A 24,498-nucleotide genomic window follows, 5' to 3' on the forward strand; every position below is an offset into this window, starting at 1 on the left:
TGACATGAGCCAACAGTGTGACGCGGCAGCTAAAAAAGCCAATGCAATTCTGGGCTGCATCAATAAGAGTATAGCATCTAGATCAAGTGAAGTAATAGTGCCACTGTATTCTGCTCTGGTCAGACCTCACCTGGAGTACTGTGTCCAGTTCTGGGCACCACAGTTCAAGAAGGACACTGACAAACTGGAACGTGTCCAGAAGAGGGCAACCAAAATGGTCAAAGGCCTGGAAACGATGCCTTATGAGGAAGGGCTAAGGGAGCTGGGCATGTTTAGCCTGGAGAAGAGGAGGTTAAGGGGTGATACGATAGCCATGTTCAAATATATAAAAGGATGTCACATAGAGGAGGGAGAAAGGTTGTTTTCTGCTGCTCCAGAGAAGCGGACATGGAGCAATGGATCCAAACTACAAGAAAGAAGATTCCACCTAAACATTAGGAAGAACTTCCTGACAGTAAGAGCTGTTCAACAGTGGAATTTGCTGCCAAGGAGTGTGGTGGAGTCTCCTACTTTGGAGGTCTTTAAGCAGAGGCTTGACAACCATATGTCAGGAGTGCTCTGATGGTGTTTCCTTCTTGGCAGGGGGTTGGACTCGATGGCCCTTGTGGTCTCTTCCAACTCTAGGATTCTATGATTCTATGATTTTAAGTGGGGAGGGAAGGAAAAACACAGAAGGGACAAGGAGCACGAGAGGGGTGTGCAGAGAAGCAGCTGGCTAAGAATGCAGGAGAGGGATATAACGGGAGGGAGGAAAGGAAGGCAAAAGTTTCCCCCCACTCACCCACTCAAGCCAGCCAGCTCGCGCTCTCTCTCTCTCTCTCCCATCTGCATGTTTTCCGGCTGGAGAACTGGAGAACGGAGAGGAATTAGAAGGAATTAGAAGGAATGCTTTCCCTTCTTCTTGCCTGGAAGGGAGGGGCTTTCCCTACTCTTTGTTCCGTTTGAGCAAACAGCAACAATAGTTGTGGGCTTTTCCTTACTGGAAATATGGAAGGAAGGGACTAAACAAGCATTTTGTGGAGATATCCAAAACAAAGGAGTGGTTGTGATAGTGTAGGAACCCAAGGATCAAAACTAGCTTCTATGTTTTTAGCAATTCTTGTTTTTATCTGCAAGCCACCTTGAATTCCATCAGGAAAAAGGTGGGGTATAAATATATATATAAAGAATAAAAACAGCAATATTTGGGAAGGAGGCACACACCACTGGTGATTTTGAACACTCAAGCCCTACAGCCCAGGTGTTAGGATTTCATATTTCTTTTTTGGTATACTGAATCTCTTTTAACATAACAACAGCATTTGGAAACCTTCTGATGAATGTCACCACCCTGATTCCAAGCTGTAATAAAAACACTAAAAAGAGCGGTGCTTTAAAGTTTTATGAACCAAAAGCACGAACATTTCTGCAGGGCAGCAGCTGAAGGAGGAGCAAAAGGGTTTTCTTGTGTGTCTGTGTTTCTTTGTGGCTGATTAGCTGTTCTCCCTGTGCAAAGGTCAGAGGGGGCAGGGTTTCTGTTGAGGCAGGGGATTAGCTGTGGGAGGAGCTTATCAGAGCTTGCAGGGCAGCACAGTTTGATCCATCTTTTAGATTTAGGGGAGCTAGTCTCAAACGTTTGTTGGGGGAGACCTAGGTTTTTTTTGGGGGGGGTTATTTGTCCTGTCTTCACGCTTTTTAATATGGAGGACCACTGCAGCCACCCCCAACAACACGTTTTCAAGATGGAGGGTGAGGAAACAGCTGCAGTCGCCTGCGGTTCCTATGCAATGTTTGCCATTTTGCCAAAGGTTGCAGGCAGCTTTACCTGCAGCAATTGTATGTTGATTGCCCTCTTAGAAGACAAAGTCCAGCAACTGGAGGAACGTGTAGCTACGCTCCAAAGAATTAGAGAGCTGGAGCTCTTCTTGGAAGCAACAGAACACACCGTCTCCACCAAGGAGGAGACAGGGGACACCCCTGAGAAGGAGGCTAGTTCACCAACACAGGTGCCAGATATATGGAGAAACGTGACTCAAAGAAGTAGGAGGCCCAGGGTTCGCTCTGATTGTTTAGAAATACACAATCGCTTTGAAGTCCTCTCCCCTAGCATGGAAGACGAAGAACAGACTCCATTTGAGGATCTCTCCCTCATTAGTCGATCAGGTATATGAAGACAAGCAGCAAAGTCAGTCCTCAGGGAATGTGCAGGCGACCTTGGAACGGACAGCTCACAGAAGAACCCCGACCAAACCTAAGAGGAGGCGTGTAGTGGTGATAGGGGATTCCCTACTGAGGGGAACAAAAGCAGTGATCTGTGGGCCTGACAAGATGTCTCGGGAGGTGTGCTGTCTCCCCGGGGTTAAGATCCAAGATGTAACTGAACGACTGCAAGGAATCATAAAACCCACTGACAAATACCCCTTCCTCTTGGTTCATGTGGGAACCAATGGCACTGCAAGCAATAGCCTCCAGAAGATCAAAAGAGACTACGAGGCTCTGGGCAGGAAATTGAAGCAATTAAATGCACAAATTGTCATCTCATCTGTCCTCCCCAGTTGAATGACGTGGCCCAGGGAGAGAGGAAAAAATAGTGGAAGTGAACAGCTGGCTTCGCAAATGGTGTAAACAGGAACGGTTTGGATTCTTAGATCACGGACTGCAGTTTCTTGAAGATGGACTTCTGGCAAGCGATGGGCTGCACCTCACAACGGTTGGGAGAAATGTTTTTGCCAAAAATCTCAGAAACCTCATCAGGAGGGCTTTAAACTGACAGTGCTCCTGAAGGTAGGAGTCTATCAATTGATGAAGATGATCATCCAAATGTCATAGACCAAATGGAGCAAACAGCACGCAGACCTAGTGGTGGGAGGAAAAAATCCTTAAATAAGAGACACGGGGGAATGATTAATGGACTTCAATGTCTGTACACTAATGCGCAAAGCATGGGAAATAAACAAGATGAGCTTGAGCTCTTGGTACAGCAAACTAAATATGACATAATAGGCATCACTGAAACCTGGTGGGATAAGTCCCACGATTGGAATGTAATAATGGAGGGATACAATCTATTTCAGAGAAACAGACCAGACAAGAAAGGAGGAGTGGCGTTATATGTCAGGGATGTGTATACCTGTGAAGAGACCCAAGATTTAGAACCTCAAAGCCAAAGTGAGAGCATTTGGGTCAAAATTAAGGGAGAGAAGAATAACAGAGACCTCATTGTGGGAGTTTACTATAGATCCCCAAGCCAAACAGAGGACACAGATGATGCCTTCCTGGAACAGATCGCCAAGCATGCAAAAGGAAGGGAGATAGTAGTAATGGGGGACTTCAATTACCCGGATATATGTTGGATGTCAAACTCAGCCAAGAGCATAAGGTCAAACAGATTCCTCACTGGCCTTGCAGACAACTTCATTGTCCAGAAAGTGGGAAAAGCAACAAGAGGAACAGCCATTTTAGATCTGGTCCTAACCAATGTTGATGACCTGGTTAATGATAGCTGCTCATCATGAAGTCCACTCAAAATTATGTGTCTAGCTTCGCTGTTCATGCATTTCCAAGCACTTATCTTGGCTAAATCTCCCTCGGTTGTCCCTGTAGGCTGAGGCTTTAAAGCTTCCAAAATGTGCTTATAATCTAAACATGCTATCAAGCGCTGCTTCCAGTGTATGAAATTGTATTCATTCAGCACAGGCATTCCTAGCTTTGCATCACTATCAAAAGCTGCTCTAGCCATCTTAAAATCCAAAATTTGAAAATTATTCAAAATTTCAAAATTTCTCAAAATTTTAAAATCAAAATCTCAAAATGCAAAACAATTCTTCACTGCCTTGGGTCACTGTGAACTCTGAGGGAAGGGGGGGTTGCTTAATCCCCACTGCACAATGGAACAAAGGACCATTTGCTTACCAGGAAGTTAACTCAGAAAAATACTACTCAACTCAAAATCACAATCCAATGCAATCCTTCAAAAATATGCAATACTGGGGCCCAATAACCATTTGTGGGAATGTTCTGGGGTGCAGGAGAGGATATATTGACTAATTATGTCCTTATCCAACTTGTGCTAACAAGTTCCCAAAATATCAGCAGAGTTTATAAACATTCCCCTTTAAGTTCGCAACGGTAACGTGTGCACAGGTTCGCTAGAACCTCTATAATAATTACTCTGGTAATTTCCCATTTTGTTCCCTCTTAAAATACAAGACACGACACAGTCTTTATAAAAGTATAAAAGAATTTACTCACGTTCTGTTCACAATATGATCCCAGAAGGCAGACAGCTTAAAAAGGTTACATACATTCAGAATCTATCTTGTAGCAAGATAGTCCTTATCTCCTCTCTTGGCTGGGAGCCAAGAGAGCATCCTTAGATGTTTCCTCATCGAAGGAAGATGGCAGAGAGAGAGAGAGAGAGTGGCTGCCTGCCCTGTGCTTTTGTCATTACCTGCACAGGTGAGGCCACACCCACCTCTGGTCACATGCGGAGGAAGTCCGTCCCCAGGAAGTTTACCTGCTTGCTGGACTGACATCCCTCCCCATGTTCTAACATGTACACTCTAGGAATGTTGTCATTGACTGCTCCTGTGTTTACATCCCACATACTATAGATCCCCAAGCCAAACGGAGGACATAGATGATGCCTTCCTGGAACAGATGGCCAAGCATGCAAAAGGAAGGGAGATAGTAGTAATGGGGGACTTCAATTACCCGGATATTTGTTGGATGTCAAACTCAGCCAAGAGCATAAGGTCAAACAGATTCCTCACTGGCCTTGCAGACAACTTCATTGTCCAGAAAGTGGGAGAAGCAACAAGAGGAACAGCCATTTTAGATCTGGTCCTAACCAATGTTGATGACCTGGTTAGTGGGGTAGAAGTGGAAGGATCATTAGGCGCGAGTGATCATGCTCTTCTGAAGTTTACTATACAGCGGAAAGGAGCAGCCAAGCATACTAGGACTCAATTCCTTGACTTTAAGAAAGCCGACTTCATAAAACTTAGGAAAGTGCTGGGTGAGATCCCATGGACACTAATACTAAAAGGAAAGGGAGTTCATGATGGCTGGGAGTTTGTTAAGAGGGAGATAGTAAAAGCACAACTTCAGGCAATACCAATGAGACGGAAACATGGAAGGTGCCTAAAGAAGCCAGGGTGGCTATCTAAAGAACTTTTAACTGAGTTAAGATTAAAAAAGGATGTGTACAAAAAATGGAAAAGGGGGGAAACCACCAAAGAGGAATTCAAACAAATAGCCAGAACATGTAGACACAAAGTCAGAAAAGCTAAAGCACAGAATGAACTCAGGCTTGCTAGAGAGGTTAAAAGCAACAAAAAAGGCTTTTATGGGTATGTTCGTAGCAAAAGGAAGAACAAAGAAACAGTGGGGTCACTCAGAGGAGAAGATGATGAAATGCAAACAGGGGACACAGAAAGGGCAGAACTCCTCAATGCCGCCTTTGCTTCAGTCTTCTCCGATAAAGAAAACAATGCCCGACCTGAAGAATTTGGAGCAAATGATTCAGCAGAGGAAACACAGCCCAGAATAACTAGGAGATAGTACAAGAATACTTGGCTAGTTTAGATGTATTCAAGTCTCCAGGGCCAGACGAACTGAACTGCATCCAAGAGTATTAAAAGAACTGGCAGATGTGATCTCAGAACCACTGGCAGTCATCTTTGAGAATTCCTGGAGAACAGGCGAAGTCCCGGCAGACTGGAGGAGGGCAAATGTTGTCCCTATTTTCAAAAAGGGGAAAAGAGAGGACCCAAATAATTATCGCCCAGTCAGTCTGACATCAATACCAGGGAAGATTCTGGAGCAGATCATTAAGCAAACAGTCTGTGAGCACCTAGAAAGGAATGCTGTGATCACCAATAGTCAGCATGGATTTCTGAAAAATAAGTCATGTCAGACTAACCTGATCTCGTTTTTTGACAGAATTACAAGCCTGGTAGATGAAGGGAATGCAGTGGATGTAGCCTACCTTGATTTCAGCAAGGCATTTGACAAGGTGCCCCATGATATTCGTGTAAAGAAGCTGGTAAAATGCGGTCTTGACTACGCTATCACTCAGTAGATTTGTAACTGGCTGACTGACCGAACCCAAAGGGTGCTCATCAATGGTTCCTTTTCATCCTGGAGAAGAGTGACTAGTGGGGTGCCACAGGGTTCTGTCTTGGGCCCGGCCTTATTCAACATCTTTATCAACGACTTGGATGATGGACTCAAGGGCATCCTGATCAAATTTGCAGATGACACCAAACTGGGAAGGGTGGCTAGCACCCCAGAGGACAGGATCACACTTCAAAATGACCTTGACAGATTAGAGAACTGGGCAAAAACAAACAAGATGAATTTTAACAGGGAGAAATGTAAAGTATTGAACTTGGGCAAAAAAAATGAGAGGCACAAATACAAGATGGGTGACACCTGGCTTGAGAGCAGTACATGTGAAAAGGATCTAGGAATCTTGGTTGACCACAAACTTGACATGAGCCAACAGTGTGATGTGGCAGCTAAAAAAGCCAATGCAATTCTGGGCTGCATCAATAGGAGTATAGCTTCTAGATCAAGGGAAGTAATAGTGCCACTGTATTCTGCTCTGGTCAGACCTCACCTGGAGTACTGTGTCCAGTTCTGGGCACCACAATTCAAGAAGGACACAGACAAGCTGGAACGTGTCCAGAGGAGGGCAACCAAAATGGTCAAAGGCCTGGAAACGATGCCTTATGAGGAACGGCTAAGGGAGCTGGGCATGTTTAGCCTGGAGATAGCCATGTTCAAATATATAAAAGGATGTCACATAGAGGAGGGAGAAAGGTTGTTTTCTGCTGCTCCAGAGAAGCGGACACGGAGCAATGGATCCAAACTACAAGAAAGAAGATTCCACCTAAACATTAGGAAGAACTTCCTGACAGTAAGAGCTGCTCGAAAGTGGAATTTGCTGTCAAGGAGTGTGGTGGAGTCTCCTTCTTTGGAGGTCTTTAAGCAGAGACTTGACAACCATATGTCAGGAGTGCTCTGATGGTGTTTCCTGCTTGGCAGGGGGTTGGACTCGATGGCCCTTGTGGTGTATTCCAACTCTATGATTCTATGATTCTATGATTCTACATTCGAGGTTAGCAGGCGGGAAGAAAATGTGGGCTTACCCGAGAATCATTCGATGGCTGACGGTCCCCCTCCGGTTCTGCATGCTCCTGTTTGTCAACGGGAGAGGTGGCAATGAGGAGGTTGACAGTAGGTAATCTGGTGTTGGATTGCTATGCAGAAACATGAGGGCACGTAAAGAGAGAGTATATTAAAGGCTATGCGCTTCATTCTGTACAGATGTGGAATGTGCTCTCACTCCACACGCTCACTTACAATGGTTCCTATGGTTCAATCCCTGTTTTGCTATATTAGTAGCTTTGTTGGTCAGAATAAATAGGCAACAGAAGGAGCCACATGCACTGCACAGGACAAGAAGCCTCTCTGCAACCTCCCCACCATACATTTGAAAAACAAGAGGCAAAATCTCAACAATGCGGGGATGGGACTTCACCTTTCTTCCAGCCCTCTACATCAACTGCCACATCAACTCTGAAGAGCACCCCAAACCTCCAAGATGCTCTTTTGCTGTTCCTTTACTACTGGAAATAATTTCTGCTGCTAAAAATGATTGGTCTGAGTTATTAAGCGGGGGGGGGGGCACCTCCAGTTCTAAATTCAGTGTCCAGGCCGCTGGGTCACTGAGCCTACTGGGGAAGAATTCCCCCTTTTTGCCTGCAGGGTTGCAGCCAAGGAGGAACAGGATGAGGCATGTCTCAAGGTCTGGGCACCTCCCGGAGTTAGGTTTTTGGAATCTTAATTCCTGCTGTTTGGCAAAGCAGTGGGTGGTGGTGTGGGAGCAGGGGGATCTTTCCTTGATTTCGAGCCCTCTATCCTGACATGTGAATAAAGAGCCAGACTATCTGAATGCTGACATTCGTCCTCTACAACGTCCTCCCCAAAGGATGTTCACCGAGCTTATTTGTCAAGTCTTTAGAACTTCAAGACTTTGTTTCCACAAAAAGGATCCGGTGCTCCGTGTAAGAAATGCTTCAGTATTGGGCATTTCAACTGTCAGGAGAGGAAGGATCAAGAGAGAACACACTCACTCACCTTCACCAGGACTTGGGAGGGTGGAGTGGGGTGTCGAGGTACTTCTGACTCCTCTTTGACATGCGGCAGGATGGGGCGGTCCTTAGCCAAGTCCTGGGCCAAAATTGAGCCACTCATCTCTGGCCCTTTCTTCCACTTCACTACTGGCTGCTGTTCCGGCTCCTCTGGGCCCTGCAACCTGGGCAAATGCATCTGTTCCCTGCTTGAAGGAGACTCCTGCAGCAACAAGGGGTCCGGGGCAGGAGGGAGAGGAGAAGGGGCAGGTTCAGATTAGGAGCACAGGAAGTGACCTTAGACCCAGTGTGCCCATCTAGTCCAGCATGGTCTGCTCCGACTGTCAGTGGCCGAGATGGGCAGCCACTTCCTCATCAGCTGTCATTGGATCTTTTTAACTGGAGATTCCAGGGAGGGAACCTGGATCTTACTGCAAGCACAGTCTCTGCTCTGCTACTCAGGTATGACAGGTGTCTTCCAGGTGTCTTTGTATCAAACCACTGTGGCATTTGGGTGCCAGGTACAGAATTAGGCATCATGAAGATTTCAACCCCTATGGCTACAGAGATTAAAGCTTTAAAATACCAGAGGCATTGCTTCCAGTCACTGGAGTTGGGAGGATGCTCCTATACTCTACATATAGAGTATGTAGAGTATGCCTGCCCTCTGTGGCCAATGTGAAGCAAATTCATTTGATTCATTTGTGTAATTTCATTCAGCTTGCAGAACCAGCCCCCCCTTTCTGCCCCCACAACACAGAATTTCTTTAAGCAGAGTACCTGAGAACCTTTGCACTCACTCCTGCTCCTGTGCATCCAAGGAGGACCCAAAGAAAACTTGTTTCAACCTGTGCACCACAGGAATGCATGCTTTATCTGTGGTTCACTTCTATGGACTAAACCAGTGTTTCCTAATGGGGGCTATATGGCCTCCTGCCCCCCCAGGATATATATGGGGGCCACAGCACAAGGCTAGGAGGCCATAGAGGGAAGTGAGAAGAAAAGGGGGGTTATTTATTTATTAAATCTGATTGGTTGGCTATCAGCTTGGCCAATCACAAGCAGGTAAGGGGGCGGCCCACCAGAGGGTGGCCTAGTGCTTCTTTTTGCCATGTGCATTTTCTTGGAACTGTCCTGGTTGGTTTACAGTGGGAGAGGGCGATGCTGGGCCAGGTGGCAGCCTGGGCCTGACTCCGCAAGGCGCAGGGTGCAATTCACCCCAGTACCTAGCAGATCGGGGCTTCAGATGTTGCTGAGGGGTGCAGGGCTCAATTCCTAAATAGCAGCTTTCAGGACAGGTAGTGCTACAGTCCAAATGGGCAGGGTATAAATAAATTCTTAAACAAGGTCAGAAAGGGGCCACAGTAAAAAAAAAACCGTTGGGAAACACTGTACTAAAGGGTTATGTCACGACAGGCACTTGAGAAGCTGCCACAAACATTTTAGTTGCACCAAGTTTTAACACAGCTCACAGTTTGTTGGCTAGCAGCAGACAACACTCTGTGAACCTATTCTAATACAAGCTTGCTACAGAAAGTTAAAACTTCAGAATGCCCTGAAAATTCAATATAGGGACCCAAGACAGTGTGCTGTTGATATTTTTGCCGTTACGTTTTCAAACTTCACTGCAACCAGAAAGGCTAGAATCATGTTTGACAAAACAAAGTAAAAGTAGGATTTGGAAGACTTAAGAGTGTTTTGCAAAATGCATGTTGTCCACCCTGTATACTCAGGGTGTGAGAGTGGTGGTCAAGCACTGATTCAGTGTACATAGCAGGTTTTTACAAGTCACGTGCCTCTTGCTCTCATTGCCCAGAAATCTGGGAGCATCACTGTATCCCAGCACGTGTGACACAGCCTTCCCTCTTAGGGACTTTTTCTGTGAGCCACTTTCTTGCCATTCTAGCTCTGAGGTACAGTAGAGACTCATGAGTTGACAAAGCTTCCTGCAAATAGACCCATCAACAGAAAGGATGTGCTCCCAGCTGATCTGTGGGTGCTGAAGCACTATGCGTTGCCTCTCTCATTGCCAAATGCCACCACACTAGTAGGCACATTGGGAGAGTCAACTCCCATTCCACTGGAGGAAGACGAACTGGAGCAGGACCAGAAGGGATTCCTTTACTGGGATCATGACAATAGCGGGCTCGTTGCAAACTAGCTCCGCCAGAGAGAATTCTCATTTCCATTCAGACATTGTGATGCACAATCTTATTCCCCTCACCTTGCAGCCTTCTGTCGATTTAAATAAAAATCAGCCCTAAGACCCTTCATCAATACTTAAAATGGACAGCAGCACTTCACTCAGCTATTCTGCCCCAGCAGGAGATCCAGGTGGGCCAGGTCATAAACCCACTGCCTAAGAAAGATGAAAATAACTGCAACATGTGCAAAGCAGAGCTTGCTGATGATGCCAGAGCAGAAAACAATATTGCAAATGCTCAATTCCTAACTAGCAACTTTCCTTGAACTACACATCAATCCCTGGTGGGTACCTTGTTCAAATCCCTGTTCAGTCATCAAAATATCTTTAAGTGGTCTGGGCAAGGGCATCTCAGGCTTAACCTTTTAACACAGCAGTTGCAAAAAATAAGTATCTGAAGTGTCTGAAAATCTGCATCAATGATGGTCAGGCCTTTCCTGGAATTAGGCCTCAAATCAGCATTGGAAATAAACTCAGAACAATGACTTGCCTGCCGAAAAAAGAGGAACAGACTACTTGTGCCTGGCAGAGGGGTTGAGCGGGTTCCATCCCTGGCACCCAAGGCACAAAGGAAGGAGGAAGAGAGAGCTCCACCCTGCTCAGCTGCTACCGTCCACTTGCCTGCATGCCACTCCTTGATGCCCAGGGAGGCTTACAGTCAGCATAGTGTTATGGGAAATGTTCCACCAGCAATGGAATGTCCCCCCCTCTCCCTTCCTATGGACCTCTAAATCTGTTCTAGGGCACACATGGGACAGCGAGAGGCTGGTGAGGAGGGGGCTGCACTAGGAGGAATCCTTGCATTAACACAAATTTTGAATGCCACTCTCAGACTGAGTCAGAACAGCTGCACATGGCAGCCAGTGGCCTTTAAGCAGTAATTTTTGCCACATCGCATTAATGTTTAAAGTACTAAGAATTAGGAGAAATAATTTAGTACTTGGAATCAAACCAACAGAACCATCTAACTCATCCTTTGGCAACCTGGTGCCCTCCAGATGTTTCATATTAGAAGTCCCATCAGCCCCAGCATCACATGGGTGTGCTGCTAAGGGGATGGGAATTGCAGCCCATGAGCACCTGGAAAGTGGTCTGCCAGGCTGGCTATTGCATTATTCTCACATTGCCAGGCAGGTGCCCAGAGCAACTCACGAGCAGCCTTCCCCTGCTGTTTGTCCACAGCACCTGGTACTTGGAGAGGTACTGCCTCTGAACATGGAAATTCCATTTCACCATTCGAGCCTGCTGATGAACTAGTTCCCCCATAAAACTGGTATAAAGGTGTGATGGGATGGTGAGCTGCTTGTGCGTAAAATCGTAGTCCCTCAGAGTTTGTGCAACTCCACAAACCTCTGTGTGTGACAGAGCTCCTCAGACATGTCTGCCCTAGTCACTTGCAGATTCCGACAGTGGTTGTTTTCGGAAGCGCCTCCAGCATAAAAGCTCCTTAACGGAAACACGTCTTCGGGACTCGCGGCGTGACAGCTTCCGGCGAGGAATGGGTCTCCCTATGGGAGCTTCTGACACCTCCCCACTGTTCTCGCTGGACGTGTCCCTGAGCCCTCCCTCTTGCTCGCTTTCCCTCAGAGATCCTCCTCTCTCCCTGCTAGTTCCTGCTTTAGCTGCTGCGTCTCTCTCAGCCTCCGTGAGACTTTCCTCCAGATACCCATATCTCCCCCTGCTGGTCCCTTCTTCAGCTGTTGAGTCCCTCCCAGCCTCCGTGAGCCTCTTTCCCACCTGTTCCTCCGATGGCAGTTCCCTGACATCCACCTCCCCTCCAGGACCCCCTTCACCCCCGCCCGTTCCCTCTCCTCTGGGCGGTGAGGAGGTAAAACCCCGAAAAGAATCCTCTTCATCTTCAGATGTCTCGAACACTTCCCTCCATCTGTCGCCGTTCCGGCTCGCTGAATCCTCCTCCTCCTCGGAATCTGTGAACCCCTCCAACTCTTCTTCTTCGTTGGTGGTGGCAAAGTATTCCCTCCGGAACCTCGCCACCGGCTGAGGTTTACGTGGGAACCTCTGATGAAAAGTTTCTATTAAAACCTCGTCATTGACATCCTCTGCCATGACCCAGGTGTTTTCCGACTCCGGTTCCCCTTCCCACGTTACCAAATACTCTACTTGATCTCCCTTCCACCTGGAATCGAGGATCTCCGCTACATGGTAGCTGTGTTCCCTTTCCTCCATCGCTGGTCCCCGAGTGACCCTCCCTTCTCTGTCCCCTTTATACGGTGACAGCAACGACCTGTGGAAAACTGGGTGCAGCTTCATGTGGTTCGGTAACCGGAGTCTGAAAGCCACTGGGTTGACCTGTTGCGTGACTTCAAATGGGCCCAATCTTTTGGGTCTTAACTTCTTACAACCCCCTTTGAATGGTAACCCTTGGGTTGACAGCCACACCTGGTCCCCCACCCTAATGGTTTCACCTTCTCTTCTGTTTTTGTCTGCCTGCCTCTTATATTCCTCCTTGGCCCTGTCTAAGTTGAGTTGGAGCTGGCGATGGATCGCTTCCATTTCTTCTACGAACTGTTCGGCAGCTGGAACGCTCCATTTCTCCCCTTCCCCCCCTGGGAAAGCCCGGGGATGGCACCCGTAATTAGCCAAAAAGGGGCTCATCCCCGTGGACACGTTCTCCGCATTGTTGTAGGCAAATTCCGCCAACGCCAGCTTCTCCACCCAATCATTCTCTCTGTCATTGACATAACACCTCAAATATTGCTGGAGGATGCCATTGGCTCTTTCCGCCTGCCCGTTGGTTTCAGGATGCCGGGCAGTCGAAAAATTGACCTCTACATGCAGTAAGCTCATGAGCTTCCTCCAGAACCTGGAAGTAAATTGTTTCCCTCGGTCTGAAACCACCCTCAAGGGGGCGCCATGCAACCTAAACACATTTTCTACAAACAATTTAGCGGTTTCTTCTGCCGTGACAGCATGTGAGCAGGCTATAAAGTGGGCCATTTTGGTTAACAGGTCTACCACAACCATGATGGCTGTTTTCCCCCTGGACTTTGGCAGATCAGTCATGAAATCTATTGCCACTGCTTCCCATGGTCTTTCAGGTGTGGGTAGCGGTTCTAATAACCCTGCCGGTGCCCGCCTTTCCCCCTTGGCTCGCTGGCATTGGTCACACCCTCTTACATACTCCCGCACATCTTCCCTGACCTTGGGCCACCAAAATTCCCTGGTAACCAGCCACATGGTTTTGTGTTGCCCAAAATGCCCTGCTGTGGGGCTATCGTGCAGCTGCTTGAGTACCTTCTCCCTCAAATCACCTTCAGGTATATATAACGCTCCCTTGTAATAAAACGCCCCGTTTCTCTCCTCAAAACCCCCGGGTTTATCTCCCTCCCTCCTGAGACCCCTGAGTTTCTCCTGGGCGTATTCATCATTCACCGTTCCCTCTACCAGTTCCCTTTGCCCCACCAATGCCGCCCCACACACCCAGCGGTCCTCTGGAATAACATGTCTTTCTTCGGGTGCTCCCTCCCCCTCCAAATATTCAGGTTTGCGTGAGAGAGCGTCCGCCCTAACGTTCTCTGGGCCTGGCACGTAACAAATCTCAAAGTTAAATTTGGAGAACTCCTGGGCCCATCTCAACTGCCGTTGGTTGAGCACTCGTGCCGTTCTCCAATACTCTAGGTTCTTGTGGTCAGTGCACACTTGCACCTTATGTTCTGCCCCAATTAGCAGGTGCCTCCATCTCCGGAAAGCCTCATGAATAGCAAGAAGTTCTCGGTTGTACACCGTGTAGTTCCTCTCGGATTTGTTCAGCTTTCGCGAAAAAAAGGCACACGGTCTCCACTCTGACTCCTCCTTCCCTGGCTGCAGAAGAAGCACCGCCCCTATGGCTCTGTCTGAGGCGTCTGTTTCGACTCTCATCTTTTTTTGTAAATCCACATGAGGAAGTTGTTCCTCAGAGGCGAAGGCCCTCTTCAGTTCCTCAAAAGCTCGCTCCGCCTCCTCAGTCCAAACAAATTTCTTCTTACTGCTGAGACAGTCCGTAATGGGCGCCGTCAGGTGTGCAAAGTTTCGGATGAACTTACGATAAAAGTTCCCAAACCCTAGGAACCTCTGCACATCCTTCTTGGTTTTGGGTGTTTTCCATTCCAGCACTGCCTGGACCTTGCCGGGATCCATGGCCAATCCCTTGTCTGACAGGCGGTACCCCAGGAACTCCACCTCCTTGGTATGAAACTGACACTTCTCCAGTTTCACCCACAGCCGGTTGGCTTGCAGCCTGCTCAACACTTCTCTGACGTCTCTCACATGCTGCTCCTCATTCTCAGAATACACCAACACGTCATCTAGGAAGGCCACACAATTCTTGTAAAGCAAAGGCCCCAGTACGTGGTTCATAAACGATTGGAAGCACGCCGAGCCTGCTTGTAAGCCAAATGGCATCACAAGATATTCAAATGCCCCCAAAGGGGTGAACATGGTGGTTTTCCATTCATCCCCTTTCCTTATACGTATCAGGTTGTACGCCCCCCTTAGGTCCAGCTTTGTAAAAATCTTTCCCTTCCGCACCCTGGTCAAAATGTCATCAATCCTGGGCATAGGGAAAGCCAAGGGTTCTGACACTGCGTTTAACCCCCTAAAGTCACACACAAGTCTCGGCTTGTCCGTGTTTTTTTTATCCACAAAAAACACTGGGCTACCTCCCACTGCTCTGGACTCTCTGATGAAGCCTCTCTTCAGGTTCTTGTCAATGAACTCTCTTAGCTCCTGCATTTCTCTGTCTGACATGGCATACAACTTGCCTACTGGAAGCTGTGCCCCAGGGAGTAAATTGATTTGACAGTCAAAGGGTCTATGCGGGGGTAGTTGGTCAGCTTCCTTCTCGCTGAACACGTCGCTGAGATCTGCGTATTGTGGTGGTACCTTCACCTTCTCCATTAATTCCGTCCCTGCTAGGGTGGCTTGGGCCCCTGCTGAACCCTTTCCCCCTTTGCAGTGTTCTAAGCAATGTGCTGAACCAAAGGAAACCACTCTCTGATGCCAGCCCACCAGCGGATCATGTAACGCTAGCCAGCTCATCCCCAAAATAATAGGAGCTCCTCCCAAGGTGGCCACATTAAATGCTATCAGTTCTGTGTGCCTTGCCACCTTCATTATCATTGGGACGGTCTGCAAGCTGACTTCTCCTCCCAACAACTCCCTGCCATCAATCGTGGTCACCTGCAGGGGGTTGCTTAAAGGGATAGTCTGTATCTGGTGTTCAGCTGCAAACTCTTTGCTCATGAAATTGCAGGAGCTGCCTGAGTCCAACAGCGCCTTTATCTTTAGGGGGTGTCCATTTTGCAGCTCTAGCGACACTTCTATCACTAGAGCAGGTAGAGGAGCTTCTGGCATGGGCACTTTCACTGCTCTTTGGCCTGGCTGCTGTGCCCCGACGCTGGCAACCAGGCGTTGGCTTTTACCTGCTCCGGTTTTTCCTCCTCTCTTCCCTCAACAGCTCCCACCATCCCTTGCCATTCCTTCCTCTGGGGGCAGACTCTGGCAAAGTGACCTGGCTGTTGGCAGAGATAGCATTTCCGGGCGCCTTTTCCCTCCTTCTTTCCCCCCTCACTGGGCTTTGAAACTGCGCGCGCGCGCGCTGTTCCGATTTCCATCGGCTCCGCCGGCGGGAAAGTTGTCTCTGGAATGTCTGGAATGCGGAACTCCTTCCAACGTTCCCCCTTCCCTTCCCGCCTCTCCAAAGCTCTCGCCTCCTGGCGCGCTCCTATGGTCAGCGCAGATTTAGTCAGCTGATCCATGGAATCCGCCCTAGGACCCCGGGAAAGTTCGTCTTTCACAGCCGAAGCAAGGCCTTCTTCAAATAGCATTTGAATGGGTGCCGCCGATAAGTCCCACCCCAATCTGTGAACCAGCATGGTGAACTCAGTCCAGTACTCACGGACAGATCGGCTTCCCTGCTTGCAAGCCATTAGCTGTCTGCGCACCACTCCCTCCTCAATATCGCTGGAAAACATGAGATCCATTGCACGAAAGAACTTCATGGTGTCCTTTAGGACGTCATTATGCGTTGCCATCAGGGGTCTAACCCAGTCCCTCGCCCCCCTTTCCAGATGCCCAATCACAAAAGCCACTCGCGATTCCTCGTCAGGGAATTCATCAAACTGCACATTGAGGGCATATTGCATCTCTGTTCTAAAGGCATGGTAGTCCTTGGGGTCCCCCCCAAACTTCTGCACCAATCCTGGTACCTTTCTGGTGAACTGGGTGGCTCTCCCCTTCTTGTCTGCATCCTGAGCCCTTCTCTCCTCCAGCCTCGCCGTCTGCAGCGCCAGTTGGATTTCCAACGCTCGGTACCTTTCTTCAAAGCTTGGACCCGCTCCAACTCCTGCTTCTCCGGTTCCGGCTGGGTCGCTCATGATGCCTTCTCCTGCACAGGCAGCTTACAGAGACTGTCGGAATGCTGTGATGGGATGGTGAGCTGCTTGTGCGTAAAATCGTAGTCCCTCAGAGTTTGTGCAACTCCACAAACCTCTGTGTGTGACAGAGCTCCTCAGACATGTCTGCCCTAGTCACTTGCAGATTCCGACAGTGGTTGTTTTCGGAAGCGCCTCCAGCATTAAAGCTCCTTAACGGAAACACGTCTTCGGGACTCGCGGCGTGACAGCTTCCGGCGAGGAATGGGTCTCCCTATGGGAGCTTCTGACACCTCCCCACTGTTCTCGCTGGACGTGTCCCTGAGCCCTCCCTCTTGCTCGCTTTCCCTCAGAGATCCTCCTCTCTCCCTGCTAGTTCCTGTTTTAGCTGCTGCGTCTCTCTCAGCCTCCATGAGACTTTCCTCCAGATACCCATATCTCCCCCTGCTGGTCCCTTCTTCAGCTGTTGAGTCCCTCCCAGCCTCCGTGAGCCTCTTTCCCACCTGTTCCTCCGATGGCAGTTCCCTGACAAAAGGGATCTAAGCTAACAACTCTCAACAGTCGTGAGAACAAGGTGGAATCTAGACATATATAAAAAAACGCTGTGAAAATGCTTTTTAAAAAGCGTTTTTTAAAATATATTGAATATTGAATTTAAAACTAGGTGATGAATTTATTTCATCAGATGTTGTAAAGAAAAGAGGTGTAGTTATATACGCAAACTCAAGATTAAAGCCGGAACCCTTATTTAAGGATGAAGAAGGGAGAATGATGGCGATAAAAGTGGTGTATCAAAAAGGAAAAAATATTGTCAGAATGTAGGCACCAAACAAAAAAAAAGGCGGAATTTTACCAAAAATTGGAGGATTATAGTGATGAAAAGATCATTTGATTAGGAGATTTAAATGGTGTTACCTCACTTAATATGGACAGGACAACACAAGAGAAAGAAAGTAAAGAAGGGAGACTACTGCTAACTTTCTTTCAACTAGTAGAAAATTTCAACCTTCAAGATGCATGGGGAGTTAAACACTCAAATGACAAACAATTTACACATTATCCAGAAGCAAAAAAATTCTGCAGGGAGAATTGATACAATTTGGGTTTCAAAAAACTTATTATTGAAAATAAAGAAAGCAGTAATTCAGTCAAAAACAGTATCTGACCACAACCCAACTACAATGGAAATAAAAGAAGGAAGGAAAACAGCAAAATGGAGAATTAATGAAAATGTCTTAAATAATGATAAAGTATTAGAAAAGGTGAGGGTGACTTTAAGAGAATATTTTGATAACAACTTAAATCAGAGAACCGATATAAATACCGTATGGGATGCAAACAAAGCAGTGATACGAGGCCTTTTCATCCAACAAAATCCAAAGAAGATAGAAAGAAAGGAAACTGGAACAAATTTTGAAGGAGATAAGCAAAAATAGTCATAGTCAACAAAAGAGTGGCAAAAGCTGTACTGGGATGCAATCTCAAAAATGAAAGAAGGATCTCGATACAAATCCAAGGCAGACCTTTTAACATCACAGTAATCCAAGTTTATGCACCAACTACTGGTGCTGAAGAAATTGAAATTGACCAGTTCTATGAAGACTTACAACACCTTCTAGAAATGACACCAAAGAAGGATGTTCTTCTTATTATAGGGGATTGGAATGCTAAAGTAGGGAATCAAAAGATAAAAGGAACAACTGGCAAGTTTGGCCTTGGAGTTCAAAACGAAGCAGGGCAAAGACTAATAGAGTTCTGTCAAGAGAACAAGCTGGTCATCACAAACACTCTTTTCCAACAACACAAGAGACGACTCTACACATGGACATCACCAGATGGGCAGCATCGAAATCAGATTGATTATATTCTCTGCAGCAAAAGATGGAGAAGCTATATAGTCAGCAAAAACAAGACCTGGAGCTGACTGTGGCTCAGATCATCAGCTTCTTATAGCAAAATTCAAGCGTAAACTGAAGAAAGTAGGGAAAACCAGAGATCTGTTCAAGAAAAGTGGAGATGATGATGATGATGATGATGATGATAATAATAATGATGATGATGATGATGATGATGATGATGATGATGATGATGATAATTTATTTGTACCCCGCCCATCATCTGGCTGGGTTTCCCCAGCCACTCTGGGCGGCTTCCACAAAGACCAAAAATACACTAAAATGTCACACATTAAAAACTTCCCTGCCTTTAGATGTCTTCTGAATGTCAGGTAGTTGAAATGAAAGGAACATTTTGTGCAAAGATTACCATAATAAAAAACAAAAAGTGGTAAGGACCTAACCGAAGCAGAAGAAATCAAGAAGAGGTGGTAAGAACACACAGAGGAATTATACCAGAAAGATATGGATGTCTCGTACACCCCAGGTAGTGTGGTTGCTGACCTTGAGCCAGACATCCTGGAGAGTGAAGTCAAATGGGCCTTAGAAAGCACTGCTAATAACAAGGCCAGTGGAAGTGATGACATTCCAGCTGAACTATTTAAAATTTTAAAAGATGATGCTGTTAAGGTGCTACACTCAATATGCCAGCAAGTTTGGAAAACTCAGCAGTGGTCAGAGGATTGGAGAAGATCAGTCTGCATCCCAATCCAAAAGAAGGGCAGTGCCAAAGAATGCTCCAACTATCACACAATTGCGCTCATTTCACATGCTAGCAAGGTTATGCTTAAAATTCTACAACTTTACATAACTTTATGACCACTGCTCCATAGATATTGTTGTTATACAATTCCATTCACCGTATAGATGGGTTTATGGAGCATTTCTGTATCCTTCTGCTGTGCTGAAGAAGAATTCAGTGGGTATATCCGGAATCACTGTTCACTACGTCTGTTTGCGAACCACTTTGGTAGCGTTGGATGTCATAAAACAAAGCTTTAACAGATTTTTTTCATCAGACCCGAACCCAAAGGGTTCTCATCAATGGTTCCTCTTCATCCTGGAGAAGAGTGACTAGTGGGGTGCCACAGGGTTCTGTCTTGGGCCCGGTCTTATTCAACATCTTTATCAACGACTTGGATGATGGACTCAAGGGCATCCTGATCAAATTTGCAGATGACACCAAACTGGGAGGGGTGGCTAACACCCCAGAGGACAGGATCACACTTCAAAATGACCTTGACAGATTAGAGAACTGGGCAAAAACAAACAAGATGAATTTTAACAGGGAGAAATGTAAAGTAGTGAACTTGGGCAAAAAAAATGAGAGGCACAAATACAAGATGGGTGACACCTGGCTTGGGAGCAGTACATGTGAAAAGGATCTAGGAGTCTTGGTTGACCACAAACTTGACATGAGCCAACAGTGTGACGTGGCAGCTAAAAAAGCCAATGCAATTCTGGGCTGCATCAATAGGAGTATAGCATCTTGATCAAGGGAAGTAATAGTGCCACTGTATTCTGCTCTGGTCAGACCTCACCTGGAGTACTGTGTCCAGTTCTGGGCACCACAGTTCAAGAAGGACACTGACAAACTGGAACGTGTCCAGAGGAGGGCAACCAAAATGGTCAAAGGCCTGGAAACGATGCCTTATGAGGAACGGCTAAGGGAGCTGGGCATGTTTAGCCTGGAGAAGAGGAGGTTAAGGGGTGATATGATAGCCATGTTCAAATATATAAAAGGATGTCATATAGAGGAGGGAGAAAGGTTGTTTTCTGCTGCTCCAGAGAAGCGGACACGGAGCAATGGATCCAAACTACAAGAAAGAAGATTCATAGAATCATAGAATCCTAGAGTTGGAAGAGACCACAAGGGCCATCGGGTCCAACCCCCTGCCAAGCAGGAAACACCATCAGAGCACTCCTGACATATGGTTGTCAAGCCTCTGCTTAAAGACCTCCAAAGTAGGAGACTCCACCACACTCCTTGGCAGCAAATTCCACTGTCGAACAGCTCTTACTGTCAGGAAGTTCTTCCTAATGTTTAGGTGGAATCTTCTTTCTTGTAGTTTGGATCCATTGCTCCACCTAAACATTGATTCCACCTAAACATTAGGAGGAACTTCCTGACTGTAAGAGCTGTTCGACAGTGGAATTTGCTGCCAAGGAGTGTGGTGGAGTCTCCTTCTTTGGAGGTCTTTAAGCAGAGGCTTGACAACCATATGTCAGGAGTGCTCTGATGGTGTTTCCTGCTTGGCAGGGGGTTGGACCCGATGGCCCTTGTGGTCTCTTCCAACTCTAGGATTCTATGATTCTATAAATAAATAAAAAAAACTATTATCATGGCCACTGGTCCCATCACCTCCTGGCAAATAGAAGGGGAAGAAATGGAGCCAGCGAGAGATTTTACTTTCTTGGGTTCCATGATCACTGCTGATGGTGACAGCAGTCACAAAGTTAAAAGACGCCTGCTTCTTGGGAGAAAAGCAATGACAAACCTAGACAGCATCTTAAAAAGCAGAGATATTGCCTTGCCAACAAAGGTCCGTATAGTTAAAGCTATAGTTTTCCCAGTAGTGATGTATGGAAGTGAAAGCTGGACCATAGAGAACGCTGATCGCCGAAAAATTTATGCTTTTGAATTATAGTGCTGGAGGAGACTCTTGAGAGTCCCATGGACTGCAAGAAGATCAAACCTATCCATTCTGAAGGAAATCGGCCCCGAGTGCTCACTGCGGGAGGTAGTGAAAGACAGGAGCGCCTGGCGTGCTCTGGTCCATGGGGTCACAAACAGTCGGACACAATTAAACAACAAAAGCGAAAAAGAAAAAGAACTGGTTAAAAATCCGAAGAATGAAATACCAAAACAAAATATCAAGATATTACAGACACAGCTCTCTATGATTCTGAATTACAAAACAGAACAAAAGAAAAAATGTTAAGGCAGATTTTTTTTTAATCTGGCAATAAGCCAGGCAGAATGCTTGCCTGGCAATTAAAAAAGAGGGCAAAAGAGAAATTGATAGGGGAAGGGAAAGTAATAGATAGAAGAACCCAAGGAAACGTGAAAAAATTACAAACTACTATTGGAAGTTATTGGCGCTGTGGGTTAAACTACTGTGCCGCTTGATCTTGCCGATTGAAAGATCGGCGGTTCGAATCCCTGCGACGGAGTGAGCTCCCGTTGTTCAGTCCCAGCTCCTGCCAACCTAGCAGTTTGAAAGCACACGATGCAAGTAGATAAATAGGTACCGCTCCGGCGGGAAGGTAAACGCCGTTTCCGTGTGCTGCTCTGGTTCACCAGAAGCGGCTTAGTCATGCTGGCACACATGACCCGGAAGAACTGTCTGCGGAGTGGACAAACGCCGGCTCTCTCAGCCTGTAAAGCAAGATGAGCGCCACAACCCCAGTGTCGTTAGCGACTGGACTTAATTGTCAGGGGCCCCTTTACCTTTACAGGAGGTTATATCAAGCAAAAGATGAAGATCAAAAGGAGATGGAAAGATATACAGTGGCACCTCAGCTTAAGAACTTAATTCATTCTGGAGGTCCGTTCTTAACCTGAAACTGTTCTTAACCTGAAGCACCACTTTAGCTAATGGGGCCTCCCGCTGCCACCGCTGCACAATTTCTGTTCTCATCCTGAAGCAGGAGGGAAGATCCCCTGCTCCCAAGAAACCGACCTTAAAGAGAAAATGCTCAGCACAAAAAATGAAGAAGACCAAAAACATCAAATTGAGAGGCCAAAAGGGAACGCCGACCTGCCGGACTAAAAAAATGAATTTCCAGAAGCTCTTTAAGCTGCTGGAGAATACAACAACAAAGAACTCTGCTCCTACAACCCAAAAGAAAATCACAAACTCATGCATACCATTAAAGCACTCCGAGGAAAAGCCCCACGCCCCAGCGGATCACATACCGCCCTCTAGTGGGGAAATAGGGAAACCAAAGGGAAAAAAATAATTTTTATTAACAGGCCAATCAGATCACATTAATTCCAAATCACATTAGTTCCAAATTACACAGCCAAATTTTTAAAATTTTGTTGGGGGTACCCATATTTCAAGCTCCGAAAGGGATCCAAACATCACTCTTGCTGCTGCTTTAATTACACAGTTCTGTCCAGATAGTCTTTTTGTTATTTTCCTCATCTTCTTGTTGTTATCATATATTCCTTTCTTTGTGATCTCTGATAGTCTTCACAAGCGGGTTGAAAACAAACATATCCTGTGTGGATTTTACGCTTCTCCAAGAGCCATATCACATAAAGGACAGACGCCATTTCCACACCTCTGTACAGAACATTCCCACAGTCTGTCCGTTGATTTCCACAGGCCTGCCAGTCTGTCATCAATTCTCTCAGGGGGCCCTGCCAGGTCAAACTCACATTCCGATGACCATGGTCCTCCTCCCCCTCGTCCTCCTGTGGGCAGGCCTTTCCACAAATAGAGGACACCCATCATATGCTCAAAGAAAAGTAAATATTCCCGAAAAAAATCGGAATAGTCACCAGGGGCCTCATGACAGCAGAAAATATCATCAAGGTAAAATTCCTCCCTCATGATACAGCCCAAAATAGGGTTATCGTGACTTTTAAGGACGGGCTCTCAACTAAACAGACCCTTTCAAATAAAGACCATTTCCTGAGGGCTGGCTTGCTTGTGCACCGTTTCTTCGAAAACATCGAAGACTCTTCACCACTTCTAGGAGCACATAGGCCAGTTAGACCAAAAACCAAAACCAGCACTGCAGAATCCAACAGCGCCAGAAACGGTAAGCCGCTCTACCCAGAGGCTGGCAATCTTAAACATCCTAGCAGGCTGTGCAAAACCCCGCCCTCACCAAATAAGCTAGAAAAAGATTTCTCCTCAAAGGATGAACAACTCCTAACAACCTACCTCGAGCAGATCCTACTTTCCCAGGATGCACTAATTGAAAGACTTTCGACCATAAGGAAGTCACTTCCACCTCTAGCCCCGCCTCCTCCCATGGAATTTAATTACATCAATTGCAAATCAAAGCCTTTAACCAACAAGGAATGGACAACTTGTCGATATCTGTGTCCAGAAGAAACGGGCTCTCCTACACCCCCTCCAATAGCCCAATCCAAATCGCAACAAGTTGAACTGGTGGTGCCAGCGCCAGGAATTGGCTCAATCTTCATGGACTGCCGGGGAATCCTAGAAGCTATTCATGCAGAGGAATGAAATAAGGTCTCAGCGGGTGTCTGCCTGGACGGACAAATTAATACTCCCAAATTAGTCTTCCCCTTAAAAGGCTCCTCCATTCCTCCGCATTGTGGCTCATTCAAGCCAAACTCAAAGGACCTGAGGAATCAGTGGCAGAAAACAGCTATGAGAGCCTGGAATCTAAAAACCCAAGAATCAACTGCTGCCCTAAACATCATCTCCTGGAATGTTGCCAGCTGGTCCAGATGCCTCTCCCATTCTTTGCCTCAAAGCAGGTGTGATCAAACCAGGGTTTATTTGATGTTATTTGGTTTAGTTGGTCTTTTTTCTGTGGTATTAAAAAGATAGGGTTTCAATTGTTGGAGCAGGCTCTCAAACTTGGAAACTGGGTCCTCAGGCCTAGGATTATCCCCAGTTAAAATTGTACGGAGTTTTTCAGAGGTTAGAATCTTCTTCAGTTTGGAATCAAGTGCAGGGGTTTTGCCCCTCAAGCCCTTCTAAGTCTGGGTTTGGACCAGGCAAAAGCTACGGTCAGGCAAAGAATATTAGACACCGAGAGACAGCAGGACTATGCAAGCTGCCCCAACTATAGAACTGGAGAAATCGAGAGAGATATAGCCGCACCGGCAGCATATCTCTTCTTTCTCGTATCTAGGGATGCAAGAAGGGCCTTTACACTCGCCAGAAGTTCGGCTCTTCCCTCACCGATCCTGGATGGAGCCT

At 46.7% G+C, this 24,498-nt stretch overlaps 1 protein-coding gene and 1 long non-coding RNA gene across 15 annotated transcripts in view; one reads left to right on the top strand and one right to left on the bottom strand.

Annotated features, from left to right (window-relative positions):
- The window catches only part of LOC308577293 (methyl-CpG-binding domain protein 1-like), a 178,683-nt gene that overhangs the window by 40,922 nt on the left and 113,263 nt on the right, over positions 1-24,498 (bottom strand). For all 14 annotated transcript variants that reach the window (XR_014003572.1, XR_014003573.1, XM_081177353.1 and 11 more), the window contains 2 exons: positions 8,125-8,340; positions 7,134-7,244 (listed from right to left, as the gene is read on the bottom strand). Coding sequence is in view for 12 of the 14 variants with exons in the window: in XM_081177353.1 (XP_081033479.1) it covers positions 7,134-7,244; positions 8,125-8,340 (327 nt within the window). In the remaining 2 variants the exon portion in view is untranslated. The remainder of the gene's footprint in view (positions 1-7,133; positions 7,245-8,124; positions 8,341-24,498) is intronic.
- The window catches only part of LOC308577359, a 207,657-nt gene that overhangs the window by 19,417 nt on the left and 163,742 nt on the right, over positions 1-24,498 (top strand). The window lies entirely within an intron of this gene.

This window comes from Podarcis bocagei (assembly GCF_964188305.1).
Source record: "Podarcis bocagei genome assembly, chromosome: 17".
Classification (NCBI taxonomy): domain Eukaryota; kingdom Metazoa; phylum Chordata; class Lepidosauria; order Squamata; family Lacertidae; genus Podarcis; species Podarcis bocagei.